Genomic DNA, 16,859 nt, shown 5'->3' with positions numbered 1-16,859 from the left:
CAGTGTTGTTAGGATAATAGTTTGGTGATGAGCATTGCAGATGAGTTCATAAAAATTATTGACCCATGAGACTAAATACAGAGACTATTTCAGAAACCGATTGTTAGAAGATACATAAGAATAGAGACACAAAACAATTAAGCATGTGAGGCAATATATATGTTAATTAGCTTGATTTAGCCATTCCACAATGTATACATAGATCAAACATCATGTTTAACACCATAAATATATACGACTCTTATTTATCAATTACAATGAATTTTTCAAAAGGATAGAGCCATCACAACAGATTTAGAAAGTTTTGTCTTGTCATCCTCATAAGGATGTAGGGCATTTATGCAAGAAGATTTACTATTATAGAAATCTTAGTAAATTATAATAAAAATATATGTAAGAAAAATCAACATGTGCATGATTCTGGATAAGGAGCTAAATGAGCATGGAGGCTGAGAAGCACCATAGTAGGTGGTTAATGAAGTAGGTAAAGACTACTAAACAATATCTAGTTGTGACTAGTCATAACTGATGACTGTGGCATCAGTCATGGAGATCAGAAAGAAGGCAGAAGATTGGCTCAATAACAGCTGTTATAATGTATTTTGGTAATAGAGTCGATTTGAGTTTTAAAAAAATAAATCATCGGTAACAATGATACTTTACAAATTAAAATAGCATGTGCATAAATGTGCATATTAATGATTAATTTCCTTATCCTATGTGGAGAAATATATGATACTATGAATGTTTAAATAACAATGCTAATTAGGTTAGTCTTTTTGCAGATAAACCACTTATTCTGGAAGAAAAAATGCTTATGAGATACATTGTCATTTCTTTATTTTATAGAGGTGCTCTGAGAGTTCAAGTAAAGTTTTCCTTATTTACTTCTTTGTAAAACGGTAGAGCTGGAGTACAAACCCAGGAGTTTGTTTGTTTTCTGAATCCTGTGCACTTTTTAAATAACATCATTTAATTTGCGTAGGAAGGTGTGTGAAGATTAAGTTGCCTATTCTACACAAAATATATGTCATTTTTCTGCTGGAATAATCATTTCTAATGTAAATTTGTTCTTATCAACCCTGTTAAACATTCAATCCTCAGGCCCAAACTCCTGGAATCTGAAACTATTTGTTGACTTGCTATTGCTCTTAGGTTTGAGAGTCAGCCTCTTTAGATAAGGTGCAAGTGCTGCGTGGTCTCCACCCTTCTATTCATTCCCCAGAATCTCCATAACCAGCAGTCTTGGGGAATCTTATGAATAAGGGCTATTCACCCTTACGAATAGCCATGCTGACTTGCACCTGGTCTGTGGCATTTACCAGGTGCCCTATCACCAGAGTGACTTTCCACATGCTATACTATCTACATGGAACATTCTTCTTTCTCTCTTTGCCAAGCTAAATCCTTCTCATTCTTCATCTCTTGGCTCAGAGGAGCTTTTCTTGGTTGCTCATAATTTAGGACCCTGTACCACTCTTCGTAACTCTTACTTCCATTGCTCTTTTATAATGATTTGTGTGGAACTGGATGAATATTTATCTCCCTTACCAGATTGTAAACTCAGAAGAAGAGTGACTTGATCTGTTGAGTTTACCATTGTATCTTCTAATTTCTACTACAGTTCCTAACACCCAGTAAGCTCTTAATATAATGGATATATGAATGAAAGAATGAGTTCCATGAAAGCCAAGAAATAATTGCAAAAGTGTTTTAAGTTATCAATGCCTTTTGTGATATTTATTTTTAAGTTCAAGGAAATACTTAAAAGAGACATTCTTTTCAAAAACCAAAGTATTTTTAGATATTATGTTACATTCATCTTAGCAAATACACCAGCGTATTACTGTTTAAAGGTTTGGTTGTGGAGAAAACCACAGTTTTCAATTCTGACCCACAGTGACTAGGCTTCATTCTATTTAAGACATGTTCTTCCATGCTATGGGTTGAGCTGTGTGCTTCCTCAAACGCTTATCTATTCTAAGGGGAAAGTGGTTTTTTTTAAAAAAGCGGTTACTTCTGTTTAAATGCCAAAATAAATATATGTTAAACAATATTCTCTCTCTGTCTTATTTTTATTTTTAAAATTTTTTGTTAGCCAAGCATTTTAACATAAACTATCAGTAATTGGCTCATAGTTCAATGACAAAAGATATTTGGAATATCTTTCCTTTGACCCAGGCATGCTTTGGGAGAAAGGGTAAAATAGAGATAAAGTCAAACTTTGCTTGAGTTTGACGTGCGTGGTAATTTGCATACAAGCAATTGGGTCTAGACACCAGTGATGAAAAATGTGATTCTCCTAATATTATGTTTAGTAAGATGTTTTCTTGGAATGAGAGGGTATAAAGATTAATGTCGGATCCTGAAAGAATTGGGATCCTACTTACTTGACCCAACATGTGATATGTCTGAACCCATAGGTTTTAAAAAATCCATTCATGACATATAATTGATGTTAAATCTAGTGTATTAACAGAGAAACCTAAAAGTTGTAATTAGTGAGATTTTATTATGGTCACTTACTCCATTTTTTCCTTAAAGCTGTGCTTCATAATATTATTTTTTAAATTAATGGCCTCTGATGAAAACTATGGACTACATCTTCAGCAAAATTCACAGATCCACATTCTCGTATAATTTTGCACACAATTTCAGGAGTCTTATATGCACTAGAATTCTTCCACAGATCCTAGACTGAGAATATCTATTCGAGATAAATCTATCCAATTCATGTGTCTTAAATAGAAATGATTTATATTACTTGTCATCTCTCTCGTTATGATATTTTATATCTAGGCTTTAATTATCAAGACAGAGGAATAAAGGAAATGCTCAAGAGATCCATCATATTCAAATGAAACCTCTTTTTCCCCTCCTTCTCTTCAGGCTATTATTTCTAGACCAGAGCTCTATTGTTCATCCTGTACTGTCCATTGGCTGCCAACCACACAAGGATGCTAATCTAGGCCATTGTATAATTTCATCTTTCTCTGGGCTGTTATGTAATTAAAATAATTTCAGTCTGCTCTCTTGAACATTTTTTTCTACAGGCAATTGTAAAAATATAGAAGTTAAAAAACAAATGAAGGAACAAAAGTATAATTTGTTTTCTTTACTTTTCCATTGCAAAAGAAATTACTCATTGTGGACTTGTTATTTATTTAATTTCAAAATTGAAATATAGTTTCTTTTGTATTTGGTACTGCAGAAAAATTCCTGTTGATTGAAAGTGGTTATTTTCCAAGAATGCTTCAAGGCAGCTGAATTTTAAACATTTCTAAAGCAACTAGTTTTCATATATATAAATGCATAGTGCAACCAAATTAGTGATTTATTTTCTTCTGGAACCTTTATGTCTGAGGATAGCAGAAGCAATTTAAATATTCTGTATATAGGTAATAACTTTTACCAACATTCTACCCAGTTGAGAAACTGTTGTTAAATAGGTGCAGCTTCACATAGGTCAATGCCAACACTAAACCAAGTCCTGAAACCTCAATCCAGAATCATGGGTTAACTAAACACACACTCTCTCTCCCATTGTGTGTGCATACAAACACTGGTTACTCTTGAATCCAATTCCCTCTGCTTCTGTTGGTGATACTTTAGCTGAAAGCTTTGTAGCATTCAGCTACCAATAGCCCTGTCTTGTAAGTCACATTATGGTTTATGGATTCTTCATGATTTGAAAACAACAATATTTGATTTGCAAAATTTTACCTCTCATTAGTACATTTATTTTGGTATTTTGTTCTCTGGCATGAAAAATGTGCTAGGTAAAGACTCCTGTTTAAAATGAGAAGAACCTGAGAAGAGAGTAACCTACCCTCACTGGAAGTGACCAGTGAGTACCTGGGGGTAATACTTCGTCTCCTTAGAGGCTCACCACTGTTACAAGGGCCACCACTTGGCCCTAGAGGGAAGATTGGTAGAAAATAGTGAGCACATTCTGTTGCTGGTGAGCATACACCTGTTAATCCAACTTCCCTGAACTGTGAACCGCACTTGCATACTGGAATTCAGAAATGCTATCCACAGCTAGGGAGGAGGCAGGGGGATAGTAAAGATCCCCACATGTTTGTTGAAGATACCCTCTATCTTAACCAAATTTTTACTGAGCACTTCACCTTCCACCTCCTATGAGTTGATTTACAATTTTATTATTTTTTTTTTCTGAGATGGAATTTTGCTCTTGTTGCCCAGGCTGGAATACAACGGCGCAATCTCAACTCACTGCAACCTCTGCCTCCAAGGTTCAAGTGATTCTCCTGCCTCAGCCTCCCAAATAGCTGGGATTACAGGCATGCGCCATCATGCCTGGCTAATTTTGTATTTTTAGTAGAGAAGGGATTTCACCATGTTGGTCAGGCTGGTCTCGAACTCCTGACTTCAAGTGATCCACTCGCCTCAGCCTCCCAAAGTGCTGGGGCAATTTCTTAAAATTACAAGCGATAAAACTATTTTAGCATAAACACACACACATATGCAATTGTACAGATGTACAAATATAAAAAATATATTTACAAACTATATAATGTATCACTACATCAATATCTGATGTGCTACAAAACATGCACACCAATAGAAATTAAGAAAGGGGATAAAAATGAAATAAATGTTATTTTAAAATTAATTTTGAGTTAGTGGATAGAAACTTTTTTACTATGATTTTTAAAAGTGTTGTTTTTAACAACTTTATTAGTATATTCACATACACTATATGGTTTACTCATTTCTATGTACAAGTCAGTGGGTTTTCATATAGTCACTGAGTTGTGCAGCCATCACCACAGTCAATATTAGAACATTTTCATCACCCCCCAAAAGAAACTACCCATTAGTGGTAACTTCATCCTCCTACAACTCTAGGCAACCACTAATCTACTTTTTGCCTCCATAAATTTGTGTGTTCTGCATATTTTATGTAAATCAAATTGTATAGTGTGTATTTTTTGTTTGTTTGTTTTTTGTTTTTGAGATGGAGTCTCGCTCTGTTGCGCAGGCTGGAGTACAATGGCGTGATGTTGGTTCATTGCAATCTCCGCCTCCCAGGTTCAAGCAATTCTCCTGCCTCAGTCTCCCAACTAACTGGATTACAGGTGCACGGCGCCACGCTCAACTAAGTTTTTTGCATTTTAGTAGAGACGGGGTTTCACCGTGTTGCCCAGGCTGGTCTCGAACTCCTGAGGTTAGGCAATCCACCTGCCTCGGCCTCCCAAAGTGTTAGGATTACAGTTGTGAGCCACCGCACCTGGCCTGTATACGGTCTTTTGTGACTATTCTCTTATGTTTTCAAGGTTCATTCATGTTGTAGTGTTTCATTCCTTCTTATGTCTAGATAATATTCTATTTTATGGATATAGCATACTTTTTTATCCATTTATCAGTTGGTGGACATTTGGACTGTATTTGGGCTTTCACGAATAGTGCTGCTATGAACACTCAAGTACAAGTTTTTATGTGGAAGTATTTTTTCATTTTTCTTAGGTGTATACATATTACTGAAATTGCTGGGTCATATGGTAACTTTATATTTAACCCTTTGAGGAAGCACAAACTGTTTCCAAAGTGGCTGCATCATTTTACACCCCTACCAGCATATGAAAGTTCCAATTTCTCTGCATCTTCCACAGCATTTGCTGTTTAGCTTTTATTTATAATAAACATTCTAATTGGTGTGAAGTTGTAAATTGTTGGGGTTTTGATTTACAAATCCCTGATAGCTAATGAAGTGAGCATCTTTTCACATGCCTCTCTTTTTAAGACAAATGTCTGTTCAGAACTTTTACCCAGTTTTAAATCGGGTTGCCTGTTATCTTTATCTGTTCACCTCATTTTAAATTGGATTGCCTCTTAGTGTTGATTATTGTGTTATAAGGATTCTTTACATATTCTGGATATAAGTCTCTTATCAGCTATGTGATTTGCAGATATTTTCTCTAACTTGTGGGTTATCTTTCCACTTACTTTACGGTGTCCTTTGAAGCACAACATTTTTTAACCTCGAAGAAGCCTAATTAACCTATTTTTTTCTTTTCTTTTCTTTTCTTTTCTTTTCTTTTTTTTTTTTTTTGAGACAGAGTTTTGTCTTATCACCCAGACTGGAGTGCAATGCCGCGATCTCGGCTCATTGCAACCTCTGCTTCCTGGGTTCAAGCGATTCTCCTGCCTCAGCCTCCCTAGTAGCTGGGATTACAGGCTCACACCACCATGCCCAGCTAATGTTTGTATTTTTAGTAGAGATGGGGTTTCACTATGTTGGCCAGGCTGGTCTCGAACTCCTAACCTCAGGTGATCCACCCACCTTGGCATCCCAAAGTGTTGGGATTACAGGTGTGAGCCACCTCGCCTGGCTTAAGTAACCTATTTTTTTGGTCACTTTTGCCTTTGGTCTTATATGCAAGAAAATGTACTCCTCTATTTCATCTGAGAATATTCTTGTTTTAGATCTTACATTTAGTTCTGTGATCCATTTGGAGTTAACTTTTGTGTATGGCATGAGGAATGGAGCTTTACTGTATTCCTTTTCAAAAATGTCATGGTGGTTACGCAGTTGTCCCTGTTGTATTTGTTACAAAGTCCTTCGTGGAGGAAGAATTTTAAAAATATTTTGCCCTATTGAATTGTCTTGGCACCTTTGTTGAAAATCAATTCATCATAAGTGTAAGAGTTTATTTCTGGATTCTCAATTCAATTCCATTGATCTACCTATCTATCCTTAAGCAAGGAACACATTGTTTTAATTACTGTACCTGTGTAGTATAGTAAATTTTGAAATTAGACTCTTCTTCCTATATTAGGATATCTTCATAGAGTTTATATATGTGACCTTCGATGCAGGAATTGGGTAGAAATGCTAGTATCTATCCATATATCAAATACTAGTATAATTAATTGGCTTTCTTGTATTTTAATTTAAAAATTAAATATGAGAAGCTCTGGTATTTTCTTCTGCACCTGAAGAGATTGGCTCATACTATTGAATTGAATTATTTTCTTAAAGTTTGCATTTTAATTAATTAATTTAATTTTAATTATAATTACATTTAATTTTAATGTTTTAATTTATTTATTCTTTTATTTCAAATCATCATATTAAGTTCCCAATTTATAATCTTCTTAATTTTTCATTCCCTGTAGTATCATTAATGGTTTTCTTACTGAGTGAATTTAAAAAGATAATATGTTGAAATTTTAAAGACAAAATATACTTAATTATACATATTACTGTGTTCATTTATCTATTAGTGAAATTATTTCATAGTTGGTACAGATTAATGTATATCTTATGAATATATGATGTAAAAGTAAATTCACATACTTTACCTTAGTAAAAAAAAATGTGTTACCAAACATATTTTTATGCTCTTTTTTTTCTTCTTTTTCTGAGACAGAGTTTCACTCTGTCACTCAGGCTGGAGTCCAGTGGCCTGATCATGGCTCACTTCAGCCTCAACCTGCTGTACTCAAGTGATCCTCCCTCCTCAGCCTCCTGGGACTACAGGCATGTGACACCATGCCAACTAATTTTTGTGTTAATTTTTTATAGAGATAGGATCTCCCTATGTTGCCCAGTCTGGTCTTGAACTCCTAGGCTCAAGAGTTTCTCTGCCTTGGCCTCCCAAAGTGCTGCGATTTTAGTGTGAGCCGCTGTGTCCAGCCTATTTTTGTTTTCTTTTTTCATTTATATTTACTTTTTCTCTCTTAATTTCTTCTTCTTCTACAAAAATGTAATGTTTACAATAAAGGTATCTGTATGTGGAACATTAGTTATTATAATAATATTGGTGTTTTATATATGACAAACATGCCATAAGCATTATTTCTATTTTTGAAAAATTATTAAACAATTAACAGGTATAGATATTACAACAATGAACACTCATAACATCCAGCTTAAGAAATAGGACACTACAGGTACAATTCAAGTTTCCTATGTATCTCTCTCCCATTGTCGCTCCCATTCCTTCTTTTCTGAATTTGCTGTTTATTTTTTCATGTATGTCTTTACTTTTTATTAATTCATTAACATACTTAATATGTGATATTAATTTGCAAATTTTGGAAATAAAATTTTTTCATATATTCTTTTGCTTGTTTTTTCACTCACCATATTTGCTAGAGTTTACAGTCAATACAAACTATTTGTACAAAATGTTGTGAATTGTTCTTTAAAATGTTAAAACAATTTACTCTCCTCAAAGTAGTCTATGAGTGTCTCTTGCTCTGTATTTTCAGAGTATGCATTATGATTTATGATTTCTGTTATCTGCTCTTGCTAAAGTTGCATGATGATATTGATTATAGACCATGAGTAACCACCCACAGGTCAGGAAGCAAATGTGATCATCCAGAGCAAAGTGAAAACCCAGAAGCTATGCATTTGGTCCCTGTGCGATAGCAATAAGAAAGCAAAACAAAACAGAACAAAGAAATTACTGTTATTACAAAACATGGAACCATGTGGTTTCCTTAACCCAGGGACTTTAGCACCTCATAGTCTCCATTAGCAGGCCACCCCCAAGAAAATACTTCATTCTAAGCCAGAACATTGTGCTTGTCATACAAAGACCTTCTAGAACTATCCCTACCCACTTTCAAATGATAGCAATGCCTATGCGCTACCACTTAGAATGGTGGGGCCACAAAGGTATTGATGTTTTACGAGGTAATATGGAGGAATTTACAAAATAGGTGCATAACAACTCTTCTGTCAAAGTAATTACATGAATTTTATCAGTGGGAGTGGACAGATGTTTGGGCACAGTGGCCTTAGACCACATCATATAATGAAAAGTTGTCTTACACATCTCAGTTAGCTGAGAGTATTTTCCGGAATGACAATCTGGCAAAATAAGCCATCAAAACCAAGTCTCCAGTTGAATCAGCTGGAAAAGAAAGACTTTTACTGCATAAAAAATAGACTCAATAAAGAATATGTAAAATAAATGTTAATAAAAAATGCTTTTGTAGGGAGCATGTTAACTATTCATTTAAGGGGGGGATAACACATTTTCTAATGGTGCTCAATAAGTAAAGTGTTACCTTGGATATTCCTCTAATTTTTATTAACAGTAGATTCTGATCTGTTCGACGTTTTAATTTTTCGGCACTGTAAGAGAGACACATGCTCTTTCATACTTACTTAGAAGTATAAACATGAATAAAATTATCTCTCATTATAACTACTAATGGTAAAAAAAAACTGGTTTAGTGAAACATTTCAATCCATTCCAGAGACAACAGAAAAATGTAATTTCAGCTTTCAAGCTCAAGAAGGATGCTTTTGTTAACGAGGCTGGATATCTATCCTAAAATAAAAGTGACCTGGCATTTAATGATAACTCAGTGATTAACATGCGGTATAATAATATGTGGTTTACTGGATTGTTATAACTCTTCTTAGACAGTGAAAGCCACATTTCATTTGTAAAAGTGTATAATTGCAATCAACTCTTTGAAAGTGAATAAACTTCTTTCTTCTCTAGTACAATTTTTGAAAGAAAGTTCAAAAATGTTTGGCCCATCTCTGTTCATAGTTCCAATAATTATGAATCTGTCCTAATAAAGTGTTTGGAAGATTTGACTGTTTAAAAAACATTTACCATTTTTTCTTAATTACAGTTTTAATATAGGTAATATGCAGAAAACTTGGAAATGACATAAAAGTACAAAGGAAAAATAATCCTCTAATCACTGGAATTTTCCTCACATTATCTCTTGGCTCCAACACAAAAGAATTTTAGGATTTTGTCCTTTGGTGATCATTTTGTCTGGACTCTATTTGTCATATTTTTTTCTCAGCCATTTCTTGATTATTTTGTGTTGTGATTGCTTATAATATGTTTTCTTGTTTTATCCTCTCCTTATAATAAGATCTTAAAAATGATTATATATATCTCCTTATTATGCATTCATTTTAAATTGAATAATACATATTATTAAAGCCCACTATGTGTGAAACACTGCATGGAAAAGATATGCATGGGAATATATAGCAGCCAAAGGTCATCTCTTCATGGAACTTACTAACTGCAGTTAAGGTGCAAGTGCCTAAATTTTGGGTGTCAACCCACAACATCCTAAATCTACTTTGCTGTCTGTACAATGCAGGACAAGGACTGTTGCCTTTTGATTGAGCAATAGCTATTGGATGAACATTTACAAGTAACGAACAAATTAATATTGAACAAGTAGTTATTTCTTACTTATATTGCCATATTCCTTCTGGTAGACACTGGACAGGTAGGATGCTGCTTACTGAATTGCGAAATGTTATACTATCATGTAACATTTACATAATGCTTTTGAATTAGCAAACTGTTTTATATTACAGGGTTTCAGTGGAGGTCAAGTAAAGCAATAAATATTTACTTTAAAAAAAAAAAAAGAAAGGTAGTAGGTGGTGTTATTTAAATGGAGTCCTTACAGTATCAAACTACTCATTAAGAGAAAAAATATTTAGTAACCCCAGTCATCTAAAACATGGCCATGTGATAAAAAAAAAAACAAACATGGCCTTTAATTTCCAAATATCTATTGCATTTTCTTAATGCACAAATAAAATAGTATATCTTCTAGAAAGTGTGAGAAAATACATAAAATGCAGCAGAAAATAAGTTAAAAGATGAGTTATATCCAGTTTCTGGTTCAACGAGCTTTGAACATTATACAAGGACAGATCATTTTACACACACACAAATGTGCATGCACACACACATGCAAAATGTATTTAGAGCTTCTCCTTGCATTTGTCACCTGGTTAATTCCAATTTGTCCTTCATATTTAAAATTAAATATCGCTTTCTTAAACAAAATTTCCCTGAACCTCTTCATCAGGTTTTTTTTTTAAGTTTTTCATATCATCCTGAATTAATTACCTTGTTGTACGAACATCATAGAGTATACCTACACAAACCTAGATGGTATAGCCTACTATGCACCTAGGCCATATGTAATAGCTTACTTTTCCTAGCCTACAAACCTGTACAGCATGTTACTATACTGAATATTGTAGGCAATTTGTGTATATAAACGTAGAAAAGGTACAATAAAAATACAGTTGATTATAAAAGGTAAAACATAATATACATGGATAAGGCACTTGCCCTGAGTAGAGCTTGCATGACTGGAAGTTGCTCTGGGTGAGTCAGTGAGTGGCTGATGAGTGAACATGAAGGCGTAGGACATTATTGCATGGTACTGTAGACTTCATAAACACTGTACACTTAGGCTACACTAAATTATTAAAACGAAAGTAATTGTGCTTTCGACATTAGGAAGGCTAATACGTCAGTAGGTGAAAGGGATTTTTGCGCTCCATTATAATCTTCTGGGCCCAGTGTCATATATGCGGTCTATCCTTGACCAAAATATTGTTATGGGATGCATGTCTGTATTTAGTATCTGTATCCTCACTAGAGAATAAGCATAAAAAAGGTTCTGCACACTAGCAACGTGTCCAGCATGGAGTGTGAGCTCAAGAAATAGTTACTGCATGCAATAACTCTAATATATAAAAGACTATGGCAGGAAAAGGAGAGGGAAAAACAAAATGTGATGGGAATGTAACAGAAGGGGAAAGCACAATTAATGTGAGTGTTCAAAAGAGACTGTGAAATTTTAAGTGGACCTTAAAAGGTGTGTGTAGAGCTGAATGTGGAGCTTCATAGCCACACATAGAGGGGTGATCTAGAAAGGATGGCTTGGAAGAAGCATGAATGATCATGGTCGATATATCCGTGAGACACAGCAAACACAGTGCCCAGAGCCTATGATATACTGTTAGGACCCACGACACATTTTACATTTTAATTTCTTAGTCAGAAAAAAAATGAATCTAATAATATGAATATATGATAATGAATCCAATGTATGCCAATGCAGGCTTAAAGTGTAGTTTTCAATACTGTTTTTTGGAGTCCACAATGATAAAATTGCACAGGGCCCATGAAAGTCATACTGCAGCCCTCGGAATGATATTCCTCGGAATGATGTTCAGTGGACAGTATTTGGCTAGAACTTAGAAAAGGAATAAATGATCTAAGGCTTAAAATGTAGGTTAGCCTCAGGTAAAGGAGAGTACAAATGACAGACTGTAGAGGTTCTTCAAATTTGGATTGACCTTCAGAGTGTTTTTGTGTTAATGTCTTGCTTACTGCAGGGCTTCAGGAAGAGAATTCTTGCAGGAAGGAATAGGACTGTTTGGTATTAGAAGTTGGGTAATCAGTTAGGAATCTTTTGCCATGTCTTACACCGGAGTTGAAGAAATTACAGTAGAAAGAAAGGGAGGAGATGGATATTACAAAAAATCAGATAAACATGCACCCAGAAATTATAGATCATATATGGAAAAGCTTCCTTTTCCCAACAGAACCCTCCAAATCATAATTATATATTTGTATTCCCTGTAACAGTAAGTTCCATATGAGGAAGGACTATATTAACCTTACTGCTGTGTCCTCAGGACATTGAACACAAGGCACTCAAGAAAACAGGAGAGTTAGACTCTTGTAAAACTGTATAAACCATTGTAGCTAGAATAGGTCCCTGACCAATCCATCCCAATCATCGAAGCAAATGCCCAAAGCCTCGGTATGTGACATATACCTTCCAATTGATTGATGGTTTGATTATTCTGTAGAGCAAAACAGAAGTAACAACATATACATTAACTATTGCCTATTTTAAAGTTAATTTTAAATCATCCTTACTTTTTTCTAAATTCAGAAATCTCTGCTTATGGTCTGTAATTAAATCTATATTTATAATCCCAATTTATAGGTTTATATGCAGCATTAACTCATATCATGTACAGAGAAAGCTACAATTACATAAAACCATGTGATATGCAATGAGTACAGTTGTATTGTATACAGATTTGTTAGCTTTCTCAGTAAGTTTCTCAGCAAGTGTAATTTGTACACCTAGCATGTAGCAAGCCTTGGGTGGAAATACAGGATGAGTATGACCTGTGATGGCACATGCTGGGTAGAAGGGGAGCACCTAGTCTAGCAGGAAGGTTAAGGCAAGGCCTTAACTAAGGAGAAGTAATGTCTGCCTCAAGTCTTAAAAGAACAAATACTAGTCAGGTAGGAAGCAGAAGCAGAAGAGCACACACATTTATAAAATTACAAGAATTAGACTTGTTTAAAAATACTCTGGCAACCTTTGGAGCAACAGTTTATACATTGCAAGAGATTATCATGTTTTTTTTACCACTGTTCAGCTATTCTTCATATTCGTTAGGAAAGACAAATAAAAACAGCATAAAGCTTATGAATTCTCTTAGGTTGAAGAGAAAATATTCACAGTGTAGTATATATATTTTGATAAATATTTTTATTAATAAATAAATCTTTATTAAATAAAATTATGAAACAATATATATTTAAAATATATATTTTAAAATATATACTTTTTTTTGCACAAAGCTAGCTGTGTAGCATTGATGATTAAATAAGCTGCCTATCTGTGTTTGAGAGTATCTTTTCTTGGAGACAGAGGAAGAGACTAAGTGAATCTTCCATAAACTTCCAAACTGTGATTCACTGATTCAGTAAGTTGGGAAGGATGAAGAATATAATAACAGCGTTAAATCACTGAGGATATACTTAATACTATATTTTAAAACCAAATAATTTTACAGTGTTGAAATTATACCATACAAACTATGAAATACTCATTTTTTTCTATACCAGTATATGAAGACTGAAAGGTGTCAAAATACAATCGTGTAATTGGTCATTTTTAGAGACATCCATAGAATTCATAAACAATATTCACTGAAACAAATTCAGGAGAGAATTTTCAGAATTAGCCCTCACTGGCAGTTTGAAAGCGTTGAATTGTTCTCCCACGTTGTGTGGCAGTTCTGGGGCTGTATTCAAAACGTTGGTATCTAAGTAGGAAATGAGTCGAAGTCGACGTTACTCTTGAGGTTAAAGGTTTGTTTCTTTCAATCAGTTCAAACTGACAGGCCTCCTGCCATCACCTCCTCCTTAGCCAGGCAGACAGGCCCTGGCCGTCAGTGTGAAAACATCTGTTGAATGGATTTATTGACTGGATCTTGTTTTTTCTCTCCCTTTCTCTATTTTTTTTTTTCTTTTTCCTTCACACCGTTTATTATGTCTCTGACCTGATGAACTTAATTTGTTGACATGTCGCTCAGTGTCTCCCTCAAATCTTGTCTCACATTTCTTTCTACTGTGCTCTTTTCTTGGCAACAGCCCTTCCTGGAACCCCCGCACACACGTGCGCTCTCTGTGCGCCAAGCGCCGCTGGCTGCGGTTGGCATGGATGGATTAGAGAAACACCGTCTTGTCTCCAGGACTCACTCTTCCCCTGCTGCCTCTGTTTTACCTCACCCAGCAATGGACCGCCCCCTCCAGCCTGGCTCTGCAACTGGTAGGAATCCCTAAAGACTCCCTCTAATAGGCAGGCTAAATGCACCGTTCTTGTAGGATTAACCGATTTAAATGCTCTGAATAACTCCAATAGCAGAACGCTCCATTTTAACCCAGTGCAACCCAAATTTTGTGAGGTTATATTGGCTATAAGACAAACAGCATATCTGATAAATCTTGGACTCAGTACTAATAGCCTCATAAATTGCTATCATCCAAGGGCCTGGAAAATACATCAACAGGTGCATGAGTTTTTTGGAAATGAAAATCCCTGCAACATTCTTTAGCAGTGTTCCTCAATCTCTTACCTTCTGCCCAGCCACTGGGAAATTTATGATGCTTGGCTTCCTCACTTGACTCCAAAGAGTGCCCTTTAACCAGTTTGTTTTTTTGTTTTATTTCATTGTTTTCTTCTGGTTCCCCATGCAAATGACTCATGGAATTCTATAGTACCAAAGCAAACTTTACTTGATTCTATGTATGTTACTTTCATTTCTATTTATTATAGAATCTCTGGGTGGGCTTTTTGACCAACCTCTTCCTTTGTCTACAGCTGTGTTTGATATTTCAGAACCTGACTACAGAGGAAAACAAGCCAGATAATTCCAAGGCCAAAAGAAGGTTAAGTGTGGAACACACACACACACTCACACACACACAAAGGGTGCTATTCTCTCCGCAAAGGAACAGTGCTGTAAATACATGCATGGATAATTATTTCTTTTTGTCTACTCCATTCTAGTTCCGTGCTCTCAAACTGTGGCTGATCAAATGAAAGATATTGTGGCCCTAACAGACTCATAACTTGGATGCTGCAGAAGGCGAAATTATATGTACTTTCCCCAAAGGCTCTTTTGAGTTATCTGATTTATTTTTAAATCCATTTTCAGGATTCAGAGTTTGTTTTTGTGGCTTCTGTGACCTCATGCAAGCCTTTGTGCTTGGAAAAGTTAAATCTCTTTTCTAAAACCATATTCCCAAGCCTTGATACTATCTTTTATTTAAAAATCAATGAATGAAATGGCCAAGTTAATTCACTTTGGTAGGCATCTTTAATAAGTATGCATAGGAGCTACTTTTTATAATGCCTTATGCCATAAGAAAACATTCCGTACTAGGAGCTATGAGCTGGGTCTATTTCTTTCTCCGTACTAGCCATTGCCTCTGACTCTCCCACTTCCAGGAGCATAGCAAAACTATGCCCAGATATTCCGGAAAACCCAGGAACACTGCCCAGTGTTAGTGGCAGCCTTTGAATCAATCATGCCTGGTGCTATCCCTGTGGATTCACAGAGTTTTTGCTCAAAATCGGATACATGATACAGAGGAATAATTTTTTGCATATAGAAAGAGCAATAGCCTTTAAGAATTACCTACTCTCTATTCTTTCTCCTGAACGTGTCTTTTATTCAACCCTAATATTTCAGAAAATACAGAGTAACAACAATTCTATCATGATAACTGTTTCCATTGACTGAAATAATTTCCTTAATATTATAATATCAAAAATTAAAAATAATATTAAAAATAAATTCTTTAAGTAAGCTTAACTACAAAGTTTCATGTTGATGTCCCCAAGTTTGCTGCTATATATCGCTGTATTCCTATGGATAAAGTCTCTTTCCTTGGTTAAGAGGGGTGGCCCTTTTCTGACATACTTCAGTGTCTTCCAGTTTTCATATGTTCCTTTGAATGAATGGAGCAAGATATCTGACTATTAGAGAGAACCTGGAGTTTAAGGAAACTGTGTTGCCAAATGGATAGGATTTGTAGACCTTAGAAGAATCCAGATGGAAGGGTGGACTGTAAATCCAGTAACATAAACAGGACATAATCCTACTCTGATCATTCAAACAAAGACTAGGTGATTTCAGAGAGTTAGGTTTTCTCCCCCTCTCAATGTCAGCATTTTAGTATTTATCAAAGCATGTATTCCAAAAACAAATAGGAAAGTGAACTTAAGATTCTTTTCATATATAATGGATTTGATGAGGCAATTCCTTGCCCACATGAGAGATTATATAAAATTATTTTAGAAAACACAGGATTTTGTACTTAATAGACATTCAATAAACATTTTAGTTGAATCAATGAATATTAATTTCATAATAAACACTTACAAATTTACTAGTTCAAATTTGAATACACTGAAAGTAAAAGTTACATTGTAACTTGTTCTGCTAAAGGATAACTAAGTTATTTAAAAGTTACAATAACTCAGAGGAATATTTGTTAGCTTATTTTAACTTACAAGAATGTTGCATCTTTACACAGAAAATCTTACAAGAAAAAGGCACAATATTTTAAAATCATGCAACATATGCAATTTATAATAATAGCTTCTCCACTGGCATTGGGATTAAAATATATATATACTTGATATGTAACATTCATTTAGTACTATTCCAAATCCTAAGGAAATGAAACGCACCATCTTCACTCTGCTATTCC

General features: G+C 34.8%; 1 protein-coding gene across 1 annotated transcript in view; it reads left to right on the top strand.

The window, feature by feature from the left end:
- HDAC9 (histone deacetylase 9) overlaps positions 1-16,859 on the top strand; it is a 914,219-nt gene that overhangs the window by 629,020 nt on the left and 268,340 nt on the right. Inside the window, exon 15 of the mRNA XM_077998033.1 lies at positions 14,232-14,409. Coding sequence (XP_077854159.1) covers positions 14,232-14,409 — 178 coding nt within the window. The remainder of the gene's footprint in view (positions 1-14,231; positions 14,410-16,859) is intronic.

The sequence above is a fragment of the Macaca mulatta genome, chromosome 3 (assembly GCF_049350105.2).
Source record: "Macaca mulatta isolate MMU2019108-1 chromosome 3, T2T-MMU8v2.0, whole genome shotgun sequence".
Classification (NCBI taxonomy): domain Eukaryota; kingdom Metazoa; phylum Chordata; class Mammalia; order Primates; family Cercopithecidae; genus Macaca; species Macaca mulatta.
This window is presented reverse-complemented; position numbering and strand designations above follow the sequence as displayed.